Source organism: Ambystoma mexicanum, chromosome 5p, assembly GCF_040938575.1.
Source record: "Ambystoma mexicanum isolate Mex_15411 chromosome 5p, UKY_AmexF1_1, whole genome shotgun sequence".
NCBI lineage: Eukaryota > Metazoa > Chordata > Amphibia > Caudata > Ambystomatidae > Ambystoma > Ambystoma mexicanum.
In genome coordinates, this window is record NC_090930.1 from 927,276,048 (window position 1) to 927,295,187 (window position 19,140).

Here is a 19,140-nt window from a genome sequence, read left to right on the forward strand (position 1 = left end):
GCAGCCAGATGTATTTTTACGGAGGCGTGAGCCAGTCCAGCTTTGTCCAGCGACAGTAAGTACGGCAGCACTTGGGGGGGGTGTAATCCGCAGAGGGTTAATCTTCTGTGCACGGCACTAGACAGAGAACCTCTCCCATTTATGACCGTAACACTTGAGAGTCGAGGATGCCCTGGCCTTCGCAAGAACCTCTCTGCAATCAGCCGGGATATCGTACCCTCCAAACTCTAGCGCTGCAGGAGCCAGGCCTGCAAGTTCAGCGACTGTGGGTTGTGGTGTAGAATGGCGTCTCCTTCTCTGGAGAGAAGATCCACGTCCGCCGGCAGCCTGACTGGCGGGGACGTTGACAAGTCCAGAAGGTCCGGGAACCAGATCTGCCTCGGCCACACCGGTGCGACGAGGATCATCCTGCACCTGGACATCTTGAGCTGGCTGATGAGGCGGAACAGCAACGTTAACGGAGGGAACGCGTATAGAAACAGGCCGTCCCACGGGAACGAGAAAGCATCGCCCATGCTCCTCGGCTGTGGGAACCTGCTGGGGAACCTCTGGCACTTGGAGTTCGTCGCCGTTGCGAACAGGTCGATCTGGGGTTTGCCCCATCGTTGGAAGAGTCGATCCACTTGATCCTGGCGCAGTTCCCACTCATGGCACGAGCACAGCTCCCTGCTGAGTGAGTCGGCGATGGTGTTTTTTATTCCTGCCAGGTGGAAGGGAACCAGAAACCTCTCCTGGGCGACGGCCCAGTGCCACAGATCCTGGGCCTCCTTGGATAGGGCTGGGGATCTGTGATCTGGTGCCTCCCTGCTTCCGTAAGTAGAACATCGTGGTGGTGTTGTCGGTGAAGATCCTCACCACCTTGTCCTTGAGGGATGGGAGGAACGACTTGAGCGCCCAGAACACTGCATGTAGCTCCAAGATGTTGATGTGAAGAGACCTCTCCTCCGGGAGCTAAAGGCCTCTTGCGTGGAGATCTCCGGTGTGGGCCCCCCCAACCCTCCAGAGAGGCATCCCTAGTCACCGTCTCCTGAAACGCCGGGGTTTGAAAGTCCGTGCCCGTCGTGAGGTGAGCCCGTGGGCCCCACCATAGGATCGCCCGCCGGAACTCCTCGTCGAGGGGGATCCTGTCCTCGAGGCAGCCCCCCGCCTGAAACCAGCGGGCGTCGAGGAACTCCTGTAGCGGACGCATCCGAACTCTGCAAAGGGGTACAAGGTAGATGCATGAGGACATCATCCCGAGAAGGGACTTGATGGACCTCACCCTGGCCACGTCTGTGGCTAACAGTCGCCGTACCTTGTACCTTGCCCAGGATGGTTTTGGTCCTCTCCTCTGAAGGGGAGGCCAATTGCTCCACTGTATCGAGCTTTGCCCCCAAAAACAGTGCTACTTGTGACGGAACCAGGTGGGATTTGGGGTAGTTGATGGAGAACCTGCCCCCGTGAGCAACCGGACAGTCCTCGCCGTATGATCGACGGCCAGTTCCCTTGACCTTGCCCGAATTAGCCAGTCATCCAGGTAGGGGTAGACGTGGATCCCCTGCAGGTGCAGCTGCGCCGCCACTGGTGCAAGGCACTTGGTGAAAACCCTGGGTGCCGACTTTAATCTGAACGGTAGGGCTCTGAATTGGTAGTGGCGTCCTTGAACCACGAACCTGAGGAACTTCCTGTGCCTTTCTAGAATGGGGATGTGGAAGTAGGCATCCTCAATGCCCAGCGACGATAGGAAGTCGCCTTCCTCCAGCTGTCCCAGTACGTGCAGGAGGGTGACCATCCTGAATGTCTGCGCCTTGATGTATTTGTTTAACCGACGCAGGTCCAGGATGGGGCGCCAACCGCCTGTCTTCTTCCTGACGAGGAAGTACCTAGAGTACACTCCGGAGCCCCGGAGCCTCCTGGGGATGAGCTCGATGGCACCTTTCTTGAGCATCGCCTTTACCACCAACAGCAGTTGAGGGACGTGATTCTCCTTCCTGGCCACGGGAGGAATGCAAGGGCACTTCTTTAGGAATTCCAATGAGTGCCCGTTGGCCAGGGTGTCCAACACCCAACGATCGGTGGAGATGGACTCCCACACCCTGACGAACTACGTCAGTCGGCCTCCCACTGGGGTGCTTCGGTGGGGGCGCGACCACCCGGCCGGGTCAGTCTTGCTTGGACGCGGCCTTGCCGCCTTGGCGATGACGGCAGGAACCCCCTTGCTTGCTGCGACCTCTGTAGGCCTCCTGGGAAGAGGAGCAGGCCGCCTGGTGGTAGGTGGAGGAGCCACCGCTGGATCCTTTGGAGGCACCCGGTCTGCCTCCAGAGCTCCGAAAGGGCCATCGCTGCTGAAGCACTCCAAGGGCCCGGGCCGTCTCCGAGTCGGTCTTGATGGCCTGTAGAGACTCATCCACCGCCTTACCAAAGAGTTTGTTGCCGTCGAACGGCATGTCCAACACTCTGGTCTGGACGTCCTGGAGAAAGTCTGTCGCCTTGAGCCATCCTCGTCGTCGGAGGCAAACTCCGTTGCCCAGTGCGAAATCTGGTATCGGCAATGTCCGTTGCCACCGTAATGGCGTGATCCGACGCCACCTCGCCCTCCTGCAGAATTTCTAGGGCCTCCGCCCTTTTGTCATCAGGCAGGAAATCTAGCAGGGGAGCTATCTTGAACCAGAGCTCCCTGTCGTAGCGGGCCACGATCGCTAAGGCATTGGCCGCCTTAATCGTCGTCGCCGCCGACGAGATGACCCGTCGTCCCATAGAGTCCAACTTCTTGCCCTCGCTGTCCGGTGGGAAAGTGGAAGTTGAAGCCGCCGCACCCGCTGCCTTCTTCTTAGCCGCTGCTAAGACGACCAAGTCCGGCGTAGGCTGGGCCCTGAGGCACAAGGGGGGGGCATTGGGGACTCGGTACTTCTTCTCGTACCTGTCTCACTTGGCAGGTGTTGTGGCAGAGTTCTTGAGGACAGCAAGCCCCTCGTCCCAGATGTCGTCGAGTAAAGGCACTGCGAGGACCGTCTTCCTCTTAGCCTCTCGTCGTTGGTACAGAAACCTCTCCTGTTCTTCAGGGCAGAGCTGGAAGAGCTCGGATGCCCTGGTTATCATGGCGTGGAAAGAACCAACCTCGTCGGCTGGGGATGCCTGCGGGGGAGGGGAGGAGGTGACGACTGGATGTCTGCTGTGTCATCGCTGCCGTCGTCGTCCGTCCCCGTAGCCGTATCCGTCGCGTATCCTCTCCCGGCAAGGGGGGATGAGGGGTCCACCGGCCTCGCGGACACGAAGGGTGGAGAGGGATGGACTCTCCTCCGCTTGTTCGGAGGGTTTACTGACGGGCCTGGTTCTGGATCCTCCGTCGGGGTCCGTGGTAATCTCATCCTTATCTCGGTACATAAGGATTGGATTGCCAACAAAATGGCCGCTGAGCTATCCTGGGGCTCGGGCAATGGCTGCGACGGACGGGATGGCTGTTCCACTGGGCCCTGTTTGTCCTCCTCGTCGCTATCTTCGATCACGTCAGTAGGGACCGTCCCCTGGGATCGAACCTTCTCGAACCTCTCGTTGAGGTTTATGAACCTCTCGTTGAGGCCTATGGACCTTTCGTTGAGGCCCCTCTCGGTCTCCACCAGTTCCTCCTCAGAGGCCAATTCTGAGTCTGTAGCGGCCACCGCCCCCCCCCCCTCTTTTTCAGCAGGGGGCTTCACGGGGGTCTTAGCGGTGGGCTGGAAAGAGGATTCCCTCCACAGCGGCAGGGATACTCTGGGCCCAGAGGCCGTTTCCATTGGCGTAGTCTCAGCCGGCTCCGCCAGGGTCGCAGAGACCACTTCGGTAGAGGCCTTAGCCGGGTGGATCAAGGCCCTCACCACCTTAGGTGCGTCCTGGGCATTCGCCTTGAGGGGAGGGTCAACGCCTCGCTCTCCCTTCGAGATCGACCGGGTCCGCTCCAGCGGCCTACCCGGGTTCTCGGACTTCCTCTTCCCCGAACCAGAGCGCTGGCTCGTGGTCAAACGCGCCGGCGAAGTAGCGCCCTGCTTGGCAACCAAAGAGCCCGACCTTTCGGCGCTCCCGGACTCGCGGTGCTTGGCCTTCTGTTGGGCCCCCGTTGCCGGGGCGCCCTCAAAGGACTTAGAAGCCTGCTCAACCTTCTTCTTCGCCTTCTCACTTGCTGTGCCCTTCTCCAGCCAGGAGGCGAGGCGGGAACGACGATCTTGTTTGGTCCGTTCCGACAGGTTCTTGCAGAATGCACAGTCCTTCTCCACGTGCGTCTTGTCCCCATGGCGGTAGTAGAGACATCGCGAATGTTCCTCCTCCTTGAAAACGTTATATAATCCGCATCCAGGTCAGTTCCTGAACAGCTTGGATCCGGGCGTCGAGCTTCCTTTGTCCTGGGCCCTGTCCGTTGAGGTAGGCCGCAGATCTTCCGGAATCCTCCAAGAAGTGTAAACTTGACGAAAACTTCACCCTTGAGGGGCGTAGAAGAAGTCCGAAATGGGTCCCCGTTTTTTTTCACAAAATCAGAATTAAGAATCAAGTCCATATGTATTGGTTGGGGGAAAAGGCATTGCAATGCCACTCATGACACCAGCCAGGGAACTTTTGCTACTAGCCCATCCCATAACGCATTATAGAAACACTGGGGTCAATGCAATGAGAGAACAGGCCCTCAAAGCACACTTCTATCGGAAGTAGAAACGGTGGAGCTTGAGGCTCGATTAAAACTAAAAAATGGGAAATTCTCCTGAAAAAGCGTGAAAACGCAGTAAAAAACTCGAGAGCTAAACACGAGGACTCCCAACACTTGAGCGTGCGGTAAAAATCTGAGGATGGCTGTCGGAGGCGGGGCTTAGGGAGAGGGCAGTCATTGGCTGGGGGCAGTATGACCCAGAGATCAGTGAATGGTTACTACTAAGAAAGACAGATCAGAAACGAAACTGATACTGTTTTTTTCTTTACCAAGGATTCCCAGCCTGACAACGGGGAATATTCATGAGCATGTGAATCCATGCCAGACCCCATGCTGGAGAAACATTTAAATGGTAAAGAATGAGCACAGAGTCCCACATTGTCCATACACAAAGTAAAAATAAAGAATATTAATGTACCCAGTTGCTCTACCGATGCATCATCTTTGATAGAATGTACCAGGAGAAGGTTGAGGACCTCCTACTGAAGGTAAAGACCCTTTGAACTCATGGAGGCAGTTATAGGGACAGAGGAAGGTGGCGTCTCTCCCCCACTGAGGGAACACGACAATAGTGAGTGATGGATTTCCATGGTAATATAGTACACGAAAGGTCTCCTTCCCTCCACATCAGTGTGATATGAATCGCAACTAGGGGGAGTTCGGCATTGGGGTCAGATGAAGCTCGTTTCCTGTTCTTTAACTTTCAAGTTTGTGCGTTTTCGTCGACCCCCAACTGGTTGAAATTATTTCTCTCAAATTTCTTTTACCATTTTTTACCATCAAAAGGAAGATGGTGGGTTAGGGTCAGGAAATATCGGTTGGCGGGGTGGGTGGGAGCAGAGAGTGGTGCAAGAGTCTCACACCCAAACCCCTGCATTCTGTGGTAAAAAGTTGAAGCAAAATGGTTTCATGCAGGGAAGCTCAATACCTCTCAACTTACGTTGACTCTACAGTGCAGTATCAATTGAAGCGACATTACCACACCATTCCAAAATAGTACTGGCCTTGACTCGTACAAGGCATTCAAGAGTGGGCTTACCTTTGGGAAGTGCATAGACCAGCCCAAGAGGTGAAGTATGCACATCTATAAAAGATCCAATACTAGAGATTACGTACTAACTTTTCTTGGTGCAATGAACATCATCAAAGCAACTGGAGGAACCATGTGAAAAAAAATATCCTCCCACTTCCAAAGATGAGCCTGTAGGGTCCAGAGGGCAAGGTCACTGAAGATGAAACATGACATGGGTGCCAAGAAGCAAGCTGCTGTGCCGAGCTCCAGACGTATTTTCATGGAGGAAAGACTACCTGGTGGGGTCAGTCTGGGTGGGGTCCCATGCAGGAGGCGTTTCTGCGCATGTGCGTGCACATTTTAAAAAAATAATTAATGCTGCTTTAATCATGCTTCAGTACGATACCCTTACTGGGAACAACCTTCTATACGTTTGGAGGAAAGGTGACAAGACCTAGGAGTAAGAAAAATATGCAAACACTTACTTTAAAAGCTGTTTCCGAAGATCCTTTATCTGGTCGTTCTTTTTTGTCAGAATGTCTTTCATATTGCGGTAAGCAGCCGTCTGCTGGAACTTCCTCTCCAACTCCTGTTCACAAGGAACACAAATGCATATCTTGAATGAACACAACTAGCAATTTACTAATAATGGTTCCCCATAGTCATTCAACCATAAGTTTTCACTCTAAATTCAATGCATTAATTATCTTATCGCGCATCTCTTTTTTTTTACATTGCAATCGGCTTCATACCTTAGAGGCATTTAGTACCAACTGCAGTGGAGAACTCCAACCTATTCACGGGGTGCATAAATGTGTGTCCAGGTTATTGAAGTCCTTTTTTAAACATTTTCTCCATGATTTAGAAAGCGGACAAAACCCCCCAGCAAATATCTACGCATATGTTTGTCCACTTATATTTTTCATAGTTTGGGCACAGTCTGAACTGCTTTCTAACCTGCACCAAACAGTGAGCGAAGTGCAGGTCCACCATACCTTGTGGGTAAAGTGTGCGCTAATGACAATAACTTTATCACAAGGCAATACAAGCTGGAAAATCTGGAAAGATTATAGGATGCCCTTGATTCTTAATTTTATTAGCATCTCAATTTCAATTTAAACATCTTATTTTGTCCGCACTACAGCTTCTCATGATGTGGGCCTTTTTTGGAACTGTACAGGCTTCAAATTGTACTCCGATTAGCAGTGTTGGGCCTGTAAATCATGTGCATTATTAAAACACCATCTACGGCATTATAAAACATGAGCCATCTCTAAATGAGCCAGGATATATTTCAACAAGGATCCGGTCACCCAATAGTCTAGCTCAGGTCATTAGGCCAATGGCGCAGACATTAGTTATTGATCACAGACTACGAAAATGCAAAACATAGGTTGTATTTCTAATAGATTTTGGGTAAAGAGTCTCGTTTTCATCCCTACTCACCGCTGAAACTCATTTTCTTTGGACAGCACATGCCTGTCGCTGTAGTGGACTGTGTAGGGGCACCCTGTACCCATTTGTATTTTTGGGGAAGTACTGCTAGCCCATAAGGCTACGAGTCCATGGAGAGCCTTCTCCCCATCCCTCTTCCCTGAGTGGGTTTTCTCACCCAAGAAGAGCATTCCAGACAGGATGGTGGAAGTTTAACTTTTTGTTATGATGTACAACTCTGCACTTTTGCTTTTCTACTGCAGGATTGCTAGATATGGCTGTGCAGCAGCCAAAATGGCTGTGTCGTTATTTCAAACCCGGTCTTCATGATCCACTGGCTTTATTGACAAAGCCGATGCGAAGACTGATTTTCAGAATCAGCCTAGACTGGTAAACAGGGAAAAGCAATTTCTAGCCAATTTATAAAAATACAGTTAGATTTATTTAGGCATTAGATAACTCTTATCATCAAACATACACTACTAATATGGGATACATTACTCACCTTAATCGTATTTCTGATGCTTGTATCTGCTTAAATTCACATGCTATGCATAGGCCTACATCTAGTGGTAGCCGCGGAGTAATAATTTTTCTTTTTTCGAAACGGGACGTCGACAGAGCGTGCCAGTAATACTATCCCTAGTGTGAAGTCCACTGTTTTCTTTCTGACATGAGGTAGCATGAAGTGTAGCGTGAGTACAGATGTAATAAAGCAGATAAGATTAGATAAAGCCAGAAAACATCTATGCACCTTCTTCTCCACAGGGGAGGAAGGGCGGGAGCATGTGAATGCAAGCAGATACAAGCATCAGAAGTACAATTACGGTGAGTAATGTATCCCTTCTGAAGCTTGTGGATCTGCTTCGATCATATGCTATTCATAGTTTAGCTAGCAGTGTCTGGAGAAGGTACAGCAGCAAATAGAGGTTTTAGAACCGCTTGTCCCACCTGTGAATCTGCTTTAGAATGTGTGTCATAGCAGTAGTGCTGAGTAAAGGTATGAATAGAGCTCCATGTAGCTGCTTTGCAAATGGCGTCCAGCGGGACGTTTGCAATAAAGGCCAAAGTAGTTCCTGTACCCCTGGTAGAGTGAGCTCTTGGTGTGGAAGGCAGAGTTTTGTTTGATAGAGAGTAGCAGAGCTGTATGCATTTCACTATCCATCTGGAGATGGCATTTTTTGAGACATGAACGCCTCCCCTGCCAGGTGCCATGGAGACAAACAGTTGGTCTGTTTCTCGTAGCAGTCTGGCCTTGTTTACATAGTAAAGGACCGCCCCCCCTTAAACCTGGTGTATGGAGTTTTTCTCAGCTGTGCCTGAAGGGTTTTGAAAGAAAGCTGGTGGTTCAAAGGACTGGTTGACATGGAACTCAGATAGGAACTTAGATGAAAACCTAGGCTGTGTTCTTAGCATCAACTTGTCTTTGTGGATAACAAAGAAAGGGTCTTGCACCGACAAAGCTTGTAATTCACTGACTCTTCTTATGGAGGTGATAGCCACCAGAAAAGCTGTTTTATATGTAAGGTGTTGAAGGCTGGATTTATGCATAGGCTCAAAGCGTGATCCCACGTGCTTTGCGAGTACCACATTTAGCACCCATCCCCGAGGCGGGTTTGAAATGGGAGGCTAGAGTGCTTTTACTCCTTCAATGAATGCCTTAATGACAGGGACTTTCCGCCAGGACACCTTGCTTTGAGAAGTGGTGTATGAGGATAGAGCCGCTAGATAAACCTTGATGGAGTTAAATACTAGCCCGGAGTTTATTAAGTGGAGCATGTAATAAAGAATGTGTGATGGAGTACATTCGATTGGGTTTACAATTTTTGACTGGCAGCATATTACAAATCTTTTCCATTTGTTAAAATAACAGTGCCTGGTGTTTGGTTTACATGCATCCTTGAGGATTTCCATACACCTTTGAAATAGTCTTAAATGGCCGAATTCTATGACTTCAGGAGCCAAGCTGCCAAGTTCGTAGACTATGGTTGTGGGTGGAACGTTGTCGTCCCATGCTGTGTGAGCATGTTGTAGGGGCACAGGAGTTTGATCGGATCGCACATCAGCAGTTTGCACAGATGTGGAAACCAAGGTTGTCTAGCTGACATAGGAGCAACTAGGATTAGCATCACTTGTTCCTGGTTGTTCACTAACCTGCTCAGTACCGGTGTTGGGGGGGGCGGGGGGGAAGCGTAGGCAAATTTCCCTGACCCGTTCATCCACAGGGCGTTCCCCTTGGACCCTTGTTGGGGAAACCTGGATGCAAAGTCTGGGCATTGCATGTCTTGGCTTGTGGCGGACAAGTCTAAAGGGGGCTAACCTCATAGGGAGAAGATATCGTCTAAGATGTTTCTGTCGAGCTGCCACTCTTGCTCTTCGTGTAGAGGATCTCTGTTTAATGAGTCTGCCAGAGAATGGAGTACCCTTGGAACATGTTGCAAGGTTAGAAATATGCCTTGCTTGAGTGCCCACTTACACATTGTATGTGCTAGCCTGGACAGTGGTGCTGTCTGTGAGGACTTGTACTGTCTGACCCGACAGGTGCACTTAGAAAGCTTGCAGGACTTCAAGCACTGCTAACAGTTCCAACTGGTTTATGTGATTTTGGGCTGTGATCTGGGACCACAGGCCATGCGCTGTGTGGTGAAGGTAATGGGCTCCCCACCCGATGAGGGAAGCTTCTGTTGTGACAATCGCTTGCACTGTGGGGTTGTGAAAAGGCTTTCCCTTCAACAGATTTTACTTTGTCCACCAGTACAGTGCTTGAACTAGGGTGAGCAACACAACCACCAGATTGTCCCACTGCCCGCTTGCCCGAGACCACTGTTTCGCTAACCATTCTTGCATTGGGCGCATGGGCAACCGTGCGTGCAGGACAAGGTAAATGCATGAAGCCGTCATCCTGAGCAAGCACATTACTTTAGGTACGGTTATTTGGCGACCGGCTAGATACTGATGTATTTTGCAGCACTATGTTTTGCACTCTTTCGTTTGACAGAAAGACTAGCCCCTCTTCTGTTTTTGTGACAGCTCTGAGGAGCGGTTTTGTTTTGCTTGGAACGAGACTTGATTTTTTTATTGTTGATTGAGAACCCCAATTTGAACAGACCAGGAAGCAATCCATCGGGAGATAGTAGCTTTTGAAGCAGGTTTCCCTTTTGGGTCTCCGAAAGTAGCAAAGAGTTGTGAGGAGCCCCCGAGTTAATGTAAATTGTGTAACTCTCTCGGCATCGGAGTCGGGTTCGGAAAAAAAGACAGGTAATGAGATAGATTGATTCAAATGAAAATCAGTCACTACTTTAGGAAGCAAAGAAGAAGTATGGAGCATAACCTTATCCTTATGGAAGGTGAGGAACGGGTGTTGCACAGAAAGCTTGAAGCTTGCTTACTCGCCTTGCCGAAGTCACTGAAATGCAACCTTCCATGAAAGGTACTTTAGATCCGCCGTAGCCATGGGTTCAAATGTTTTTTTTTTTTAACAATTATTATTATTTTAACCACAAACACACCAAACATCATAACTTTTTAGGACATACATAATCAATGTCAAAGCATCACGTTATACAGTGTCGCCCTCCGTCCTTCCCCCTCCCTCCCCCCGAACTCGAGCCATCTCAGCCACATCATCTACATGAGCATTTTCAGGAATCTCAGTGCTTGTTGCCTCATCTGAGTCTTCTGTATCATGATTGACCTGGTGGGGGTTAGCCATCGAGGTCACCAGCTGCCTCCAGGCCATCAGGGGGCCCACTTCCTCCTCTCCCCCTTTGGTGACAGCTTCAAACCATACTGCGGTTTCTGCTTCCACCCATCTCAAGAGATCCGCCCACCAAATCACCACTCTGGGCCTGTAGGCCGCTTTCCAACACATTGCGATTCTGCGTTTGGCCAAAATATAGGCCAGATCCTTCATCTTACTGATATGCTTTGAATGACGTGGCCTGGGGAAGTTCCCAAGCATGCAAGCCCAGGCAGACCCTATGTCCAGTGCCACTCCCCCACCTGCCATTTTCATCTTTATTTCCTCCCAGAATCTATGCACCTCAAGGCAAGCCCAGAACATGTGCAATAGCCCTGCCTCCTTCTCTCCACACCTGGGGCATTTTTGTACAGCCGGGCTTCCAAACCTAGCTATTCGACTGGGAGTCAGATACGCTCTATGGGTGACATACAACTGAATCTGCTGGAGTCTCGCATTCCGGGACATTTTTTTATGGTATCTCTGGGCTCTTTCCCTCTGTCATAGGTTCCCCCACCTCTTCCTCCCAGTCTTGCCTCAAATGAAACAGCTCCCCCCCCCCCTTCGCCCTCAGGAGCTCATATCCTAGATATTTCGTGCTCACCCTCCGAGACATCATACACCGTTTCTAGGGCGGCATCAGGTTCTTCCTCTAGCACAGTCTCGGGCCATCTCTCTCTCACCCTGGTATAAGTAATGAATTGACCTCATGCTTCCCTGTCTCCTCCTGCAGCCTCTGGAATCCCAGCGCCCCCCCCTCCTGCCATATGTCTCCAAGGGTGGCCAATCCCACTGGTTCCCAGTATCTGCGGATTGCTTCGAATAATTGAGTGTCATCCCCGCACAGCACCGCCAGCGGGACCTGCAGAGAAAGTGGATCTGGGTCACCCACCGTTTTCTATGTCCTGCGCCAGACTTCCCAGCCGAGCCTCAATAGTCTCCCCATCCTTGCTATTTTAGTTTTCTGCAGCCACACTGTCTCCCTCAAAAAGTTAGGAGCCAATTCACCTTGCAAAATCCTAGCTTCTGCCGAGTCTTCCGCAGACAACCACCGAGACACATACAACAGCTGTCCTGCTGGGCAATACAGCTCGAAATTCTATAGGTTTATGCCCCCCTTATCACATGTGTTCTGTAGTTTCCACAGGGCCACCCTATTCCTGGAATTGCCCCATATGAAGCCCCTGCACATACTATGGGACATTAACAAAAAAGTGCAAAAGTCTGGGCAGGACCACCATTTTGAGCAAAGCTGCACTGCCCATCATGGCTAGGGGTAATCTAGACCAGAACACCATGCTATTCTTAACTCACTCCATCGCTTTCTCTGCGTTATGTTTGTGTTCTGTCTCTATTTTGTGGTAAACATTCACTCCCAGATACCTAAATGTCTCGGTCTGCCAAGGTATCTGCAAGATGGGCAGCCTCTCCAGTGGGGTATTCTTGTACCTTCCCATGGGGAACAAGCTAGACTTCCCAGGGTTCACCGATATGCCCGAGAGGGTGGCGTAACGATCCATCACCTCCAACACATATTGCAGGTTCTCCTCTGGGTAGCGCAAATAGAGGAGCACATCATCCGCATACAATGAAATCAGGTGTGTGCCTCCTGTTGTGCGGATCCCCACCTCCCCGTATTGTCGCCGCAGGCATATTTCCAGTGGCTCTAATGCCAAGATGTATAACATGGGTGACCAGGGGCGTCCCTGTCTGGTCCCCCTACTAATTTGCCATTTATCTGATATTGTGGTTCCTGTTTTAACTCTCGCCATCGGGGTACTATATAGCATCTGGACCCATCTAATATATCCTGGTCCCATCCCGTATCCATTCAGAGTCGCTTTCAACCACGGCCACCGCACTGAATCAAAAGCTTTGACCGCGTCCAACGACACTATAGCCAGCTCGCCTAAGTCTCCCTCAGTTTGGTCAATGATATGGTGTAGCCTCCTGTGGTTATCTGTGATATTTCTACCGTTTGATCTGGGTGTATCAACTTATCAATTACCCTCTTTAACCTATTGGCCAGTACAGCCTTGAGTATCTTGCTGTCCTGATTGAGCATAGGCAAAGGCCTATAAGATCCGCATTCCGCATCTGGTTTTAGGAGCGGGATGATCACTGCCTCGCGAAAGGGACGCAGGCAGTTCCCCCCGTTCATAGGCCTCATTAAACATGGCCAGCAGCGGCTGGAGTAGCTCCTGCTTATACGTTTTATAAAACTTGCTGGGTAACCCGTCCGACCCGGGCGCTTTACATGTAGGCAGGTGTTGGATCACCGCCTCCAGTTCGTCCATGGTGATGGGGGCATCTAGGTCTGCTCGTTCTAGATCATCTAAGGTGGGCAGTCCTATGTCATCTATCGTATCCACAATTTCTTGGCTCATATCCTCCCCCGTGTCAACATATAGTCGTCTGTAATACTTGAGGAACTGGTCATTTACCCCCTCCTGGGTATTATGGATTTGACCTTCTGCGTCCCTGACCTCTCTGATCACTGAGCGGGGGGTCTCGTTCTTGTATAACCAGGCCAATAGCCTCCCCGGTTTATCCCCCCTGCATGCAGCCTCTCTGTATATTTCTTATAGTTTAGTTTGCATAGTCTGTCCCAAAGTTCACTACAAGCTAGCTGTAAGCCTTTTATTTTAACGCTGTTCGCACGGGTGGTCCCCTCATTTTGTATCAAGCCCTCTAGCTCTCTCTCAGTTTCTCGCAGTTCCCGCTCGATATCCCCTTGGAGCCCTTTGGATTTAGATATAGCTACTCCACGCACCACTACCTTAAATGCCTCCCAAACTGTCCCCACAGAACGCACACTACCCGTGTTCATTTCAAAGTATTCCTCGATGGCCTCCCTCAAATCCTCTCAAAAGCCCGCATCCTGTAGAGCCTCAGTTCTGAGCCTCCACGTCGGGATCCGCGCTCTAAGGGGTTGATGTTGCCACTCTATGACCAACGGCGAATGGTCAGGGAGTACCCAGGCCTTGTATTCCGCCCCCACCATTTCTCCCACTATCCCGGCAGATGCAAACACATAATCCAGCCTTGTATGCCGGTCATGCGGTGCCGCATAATGCGAGTATTTCCTATACCCTGGGTGTATCTTCTCCACACATCTTCTAGGCCGAGGTCCATCAACAGTGTCCTCAGCGCTTTAGCTGCTGGCGCCGGCTTTTCTAATTTATCATCGGACCCATCTAACCTGGGGTTCAGAGTGCAATTAAAGTCCCCATGGGTTCAAATGGTTTATGGCATAAGGCGGTGAGGACCACATTTAAATCCCATTTTGGATGAGGATTGAGAACAGGTGGAAAAGGATGTAATAGACCTGCGAAATGCCTTTTAATGACTGGGTTTGTCAAAGAAAAGGAACAGTTGTCAGTAGACAGGTAGGCAGGTAGGCAGCAATAGCGGACAAGTAAGTCCTACAAGACAAGACATGAATGCCCGAAGCTGCCAGATGAGATGAACGAAAGTGCAGTGTCAATCGTAGCATGTCTGGGGTCCAGCTGCTTTGCTAAACACCAGTGGCAAAAGCAGAGCCACTTGCTCCTATACTGAGACCTCGTAGAGGGTTTCCTGGCCGCTTGGATAATGCGCATATTGTCTTCGGACAGGTTAAACCGTGCTAAGGATTTGAATTCAGGCACCAGGCCGCCACGCTGAATGACTGTGGGGAGGGGTGCCACGTCTGCTGATCGCACTGGTGAAGCAGGTTGGGAATCAACGGCAGTCTGATCGGAGGACAAAATCGAAAGATGCTGAAGTTCCGAGAACCAGAATCTGGCTGGCCACCAAGGAGCTATGACCAGGAGAGTGCAATTCAATGTATTCCTGAGCTTGCAGAGTGACTGATGAATCAGAGGAAGAGTTGGGAAGGGATAGGCCTTCATGTTGTGCCACAGACTTTCGAGAGCGTCTCCTAGGGAGGAGGCCCCAAGACCATTCCTGGATGCATAAAGAGGAAGTTTCCCGTTTGTAGAGTTTGCAAAAAGGTCCACTTCCCGAGTGCCCCAATGGAGACAGATGGTGGAGAGGAACTCTGTGTTCAGGTCCCACTCGTAGATGGGCTGCTGTTTGCCGGCTGAGTGAGTCTGCAGTAACATTGAATTGACCCGGAATGTGTACCGCCAGTAACCAAATGCCGTGCTAGATGGCCCATTCCATAATCTGAATGGCAAGGTCCACAAGAGGTAGTGATTTGGTGCTACCCTGCTTGTTGATATAAAACATTAACACTTAGTTGTCCGTGCGGATGCGGACCACCCTGTTCCTGATGGACGGTAGCAAAGCTTTCAGTGCCAAACAAACAGCCAGGAGTTCCAAATAATTTATATGAAACTGCCTGCTCTGCAGCGTCCATAGATCGAAAACCTGGAGATGATCCAGTGTCGCGCCCCACCCCAGAAGGGAGGAGTCTGTGGTAATCGTCACTTGTGGGCAGGGCTCCTGAAAGGAGGCCCCCACTTTCAGATTGCTGGTCGAAGACCACCATAGAAGGTCTGCCATGATGCAGGATGGAACTGGGATCATCTTGGAAGTCCAAAGCCTGACACCAAGAGCTCCAAAGAGCCAGAGGAGTACGTCTCATTTTGAGACACGCAAGAGGAAGAGCAAGTACACACGAAGCCTTGAGGCCCAGAAGTCTCTGGAACCACCAAGCCGTAATGTGCTCTGACTGGATGAAGAGCTGACACGTGGCGAATAGATACGCAATCCTGTCCGCTGTTAAATACACCCTGGAGTCGACCGTGTTCCAACAGGAACCCAGGACAATCAGGTCTTGGGAGACCGTCATGGAAGATTTCCGCCAGTTCACCGACAGCCTAAAATGGAACAGGAGCTGGAGGAGCTGCAATGACCGACATCTCCACAAGGACATGCGGCGCAAAGCTGAGACCAAACGGAAGGACACGAAACTGGAAATGCTCCCCTCCCAGGGAGAACCGCAGATATTTCGATGCGGCCTCCATGTCAGGATGTGCATATACACGCCGTGAAGGTCCACTACACTGAGCCAGTCGCCGTTCCGACGAGAGGACTTTATTTGGCAGGGCGTGGTCATCTGGAATTTCACTTGGGGAAGAGAAAGGTTGAACTGGAAAAGGTCGAGGATGGTGCGCAGGCCAGCCTGGTTGGGTTTGGGCACTTTGAACAGACAAGAGTAGAGGCTCTCCCCTTGTTTCCGAAGGGGGAACAGGTTCCACCCCCCTGAGGTCTAGTAGCTTCTGAACCTCAGCTCTGAGGGAGGGTGTCCCAATCTGTTGGAAGGGAAGGTTGAAGGGTGGGGTAGAGGGGGGGGGGGGAGGGAGACAAGCAAAAACCCACCCGAGCGATGGACAAAACCCACCGGTCTTCGGGGATGGTCTGCCACGCCTCCAGATGAGACGAGATTCATCCTCGCACCGGAGTCTCGTGCGACCGACAAAAAATATAATTTTACAGATTTGTCGGCGAGGAGGCTGATGGCCGAGAGGAAACCCGTCCACAATGTTATTTTCGATGGGTGCCGCCAACCGGAGGTTCAGTTCTGTGCCCCCAGCGGTCCTGAAACCGCCTGAAGCCAGACAGGATCGAGACTGAGATTCTAACCTTTGAGAATAAGGGACTTCAGCTGGGACCTTTGCCAGGACCAACAAAGATTTGGCGGTTTGGGTGCTCGCTTTGGTCTTTGTAAGTTTCTCATCTGTAGAAGAATGAAACTATTCCTTGCCGTCGAAAGGGAAGGTCAAGAACCTTGCCTTGCACCTCCTTCGAAAACATTGTCGCATGGAGCAATGCCTGGCAGGAGGTGTCAATTCCCAACACAAGTCCTCGAGCTGAGGTATCTACATGGTGTGCCTCAGCTTCCAGCAGATCTTGTGCCAACACTCTGGCATCCGACAAACCGGCTTTGAAGTCGTCTAGCCTATCCGCAGGAATACACTCCTGGAAATCAGCCAACTCCTCCCAGAGGCTCATATTAGCTGCAGCCAGGATGAGCTCGGTATTTGCTTGACGAAGTTGGAGTGCCGAGTTGGCAAAGACTTTCTTGCCCAAGGAGTCCAGAATCTTGTCTTCCTTGGACACAATCTGAGCCGCAGCCGTTGAGGTCGCAGAAGCCGGTTTGTATTGAAGCGTGGCCACAGCTACCACCGTCGAGGAAGGGACCAGACAAGACGCCAAGGCTATCTCCTCAGAGGTGTGGAGCCTGTAACAGGCGCCAATTCTCTTATTGAAATGTAGCCCAGGGTGGGGCTTATCCCAGACCTTGGGGGCCTTTGGCCAAAACGTCCTTTTGGAGGAACAGGCCGGCGCGCTCTTGTGATGACAAGGTAAACGCTCCCGAAAACACCCCCTCCTTCGGAGCAGGGGCCTCAAGGGCCATCATATCCGGAACCGGTCATGGAATGCTATGACAGAGCGGGGCTGCTCATTGCTATCCTGATCTGCTCGAGGGTCATCCAGCGAGTTGGGAGCAGACGGCTGGGCCGTGACAAGTTTTAAAGTGCTATCCCGTTCAGCCGGTCTCTTCTCTATGATAGACAGCGGAGGTAGGGGAGGAAGAGCTGGAGGCGGGCCATGAGGCAGAGGTGGCACCACTGCAGGAGCTGTCGGAACCGCCGGGGTGGAAGGTGGTTCAGGGTAGATCTCCTTGAAAAGACCATTAAAATACTCCTTAATGGGGTCAGAGTGCATACGCCGCTGAAATTTCCCAAAAAACATCCTCTGAAGAAGGTTCAGGCGCTGGGGTGGGCAGAGGCCGCTCGTATGGGGGCATAGCCTCATGAACGCAATGAGGATGGTTGCCAGGAAGGCCCACCACCAACCATGTCTTTTTACGGTCAACATGATGTGGAAACGACTGCTCAACCCCACAAAGAATGTTCCCAGCACCCGATGTCGAGAGCGTAGGTGTAAGGGAAGAATCCAAAATGGCAACCGTGGACCATGAGGGCTGGGCCGCCATTTTGTCGATGCCTGAAGAGAACTGCGTCCCAAGTGTAGATGAGGCAATCACCTCCTTAGGCTGGTCAGGGGACTTAAGCAACACCTTAGACTTGACAAGGAACCACAGAGGAGTTACGGTCAAAAAAATTCTTGCTGGTGATGCAAGTGCGTCCAGCTCCGACCGCGTGGATAAAAGGACTAAAGGGCGATGCGCGGCCGGAGCTCAGGAGGGCGGGGTTACGGTCGCGTGTGGTACCCTACGTAAAAAGGAGGAAAACATTTTTCATTGTTTATGCTTTTTGACAAAAGTGTTCCGGTCCCGTCCCAAAGGACGGAATGTCCCACAAGTGTGGAGGAAAGGGGACTGGACGTAGGAGGAAAGCTTAAACATTAAGAAATGTTCAAGAAATAATCTGCTAAGAAATTACAGAGAGAGAAAAGTACATGTACAGTGTTTTAAAGTTCAATTAATGACAAAATAGAGGAACGTTTATTCGTATTGTAAATAGAACTTGTTTTCAATGGTGAAACTGAACTGTGAACTGTTTTAAGTCTGTGCCTGGCCAAAAGTTGCACGCGTGCTCCAGCAGGGCGGAGAATGAAGCTGAGCGTGTCCCAATATCAGCTGTGTAAGCGAGTTTCCTAATAAGGCAGTTTGTAAAAAAGTGGACGAGTTTCAGCATAGTCAGCATTTGGATGCTGGGGACCGCCGTTTGGCAGGTAAAGCGTCCTAACTTGATCAAATTAGACTTTTTAGTTATTTTACAATATCTTTTACAATATCTCAGATTAAATCCTACTGTATGAGTGATTATGCCAAACAAAGTTAAGTCATAGTCGTTTTTAAACACTGAGATAACATGATGCTACTTTTTATATGAAGTGTCCTTTTTCTGACGCACAATACTTTTCCTATTTTCAGGAGGAATCCTGTATCATCCAAACAATTTGTTTATAAGAAAAATTGGAAAGAATCTTTGATTGACAATATCATCCAGGTGATTATCCAAGCAGGATATATGACAAAGTATTAATTTATTTAAAAAAAAAAAAACATTTTTTAACACATTGGGCCTCACAAGTCAGCCGGTCCGGAAACAACGATGGTGGTAAATCCGCCACCACCGTTATTTCCGGACTGGCTGATCTCGAGTATTGCAGGCGGGAGGCGTCACTCCCGCCAGGTCTGACCTGGCGGGTTTAACACCACCCGCCTCCAGGCGGACGTGGAAACACCGGCACCATTACAGCATGGTGCCAGTGTTTCCACTTCCCCATTCCCATGGAGTCCTACTGGACTCCATGGCAATGGGGATTTACCGAATTCCGCCTCCGGAATTACCGGGTCACCGGGGTTGTAATGCCCTGTTG

At 50.6% G+C, this 19,140-nt stretch overlaps 1 protein-coding gene across 3 annotated transcripts in view; it reads right to left on the bottom strand.

The window, feature by feature from the left end:
* Positions 1 to 19,140, bottom strand: part of LZTFL1 (leucine zipper transcription factor like 1) — a 488,680-nt gene that overhangs the window by 17,687 nt on the left and 451,853 nt on the right. For all 3 annotated transcript variants that reach the window (XM_069613360.1, XM_069613358.1, XM_069613359.1), the window contains one exon: positions 6,152 to 6,255. In XM_069613360.1, coding sequence (XP_069469461.1) covers positions 6,152 to 6,255 — 104 coding nt within the window. The remainder of the gene's footprint in view (positions 1 to 6,151; positions 6,256 to 19,140) is intronic.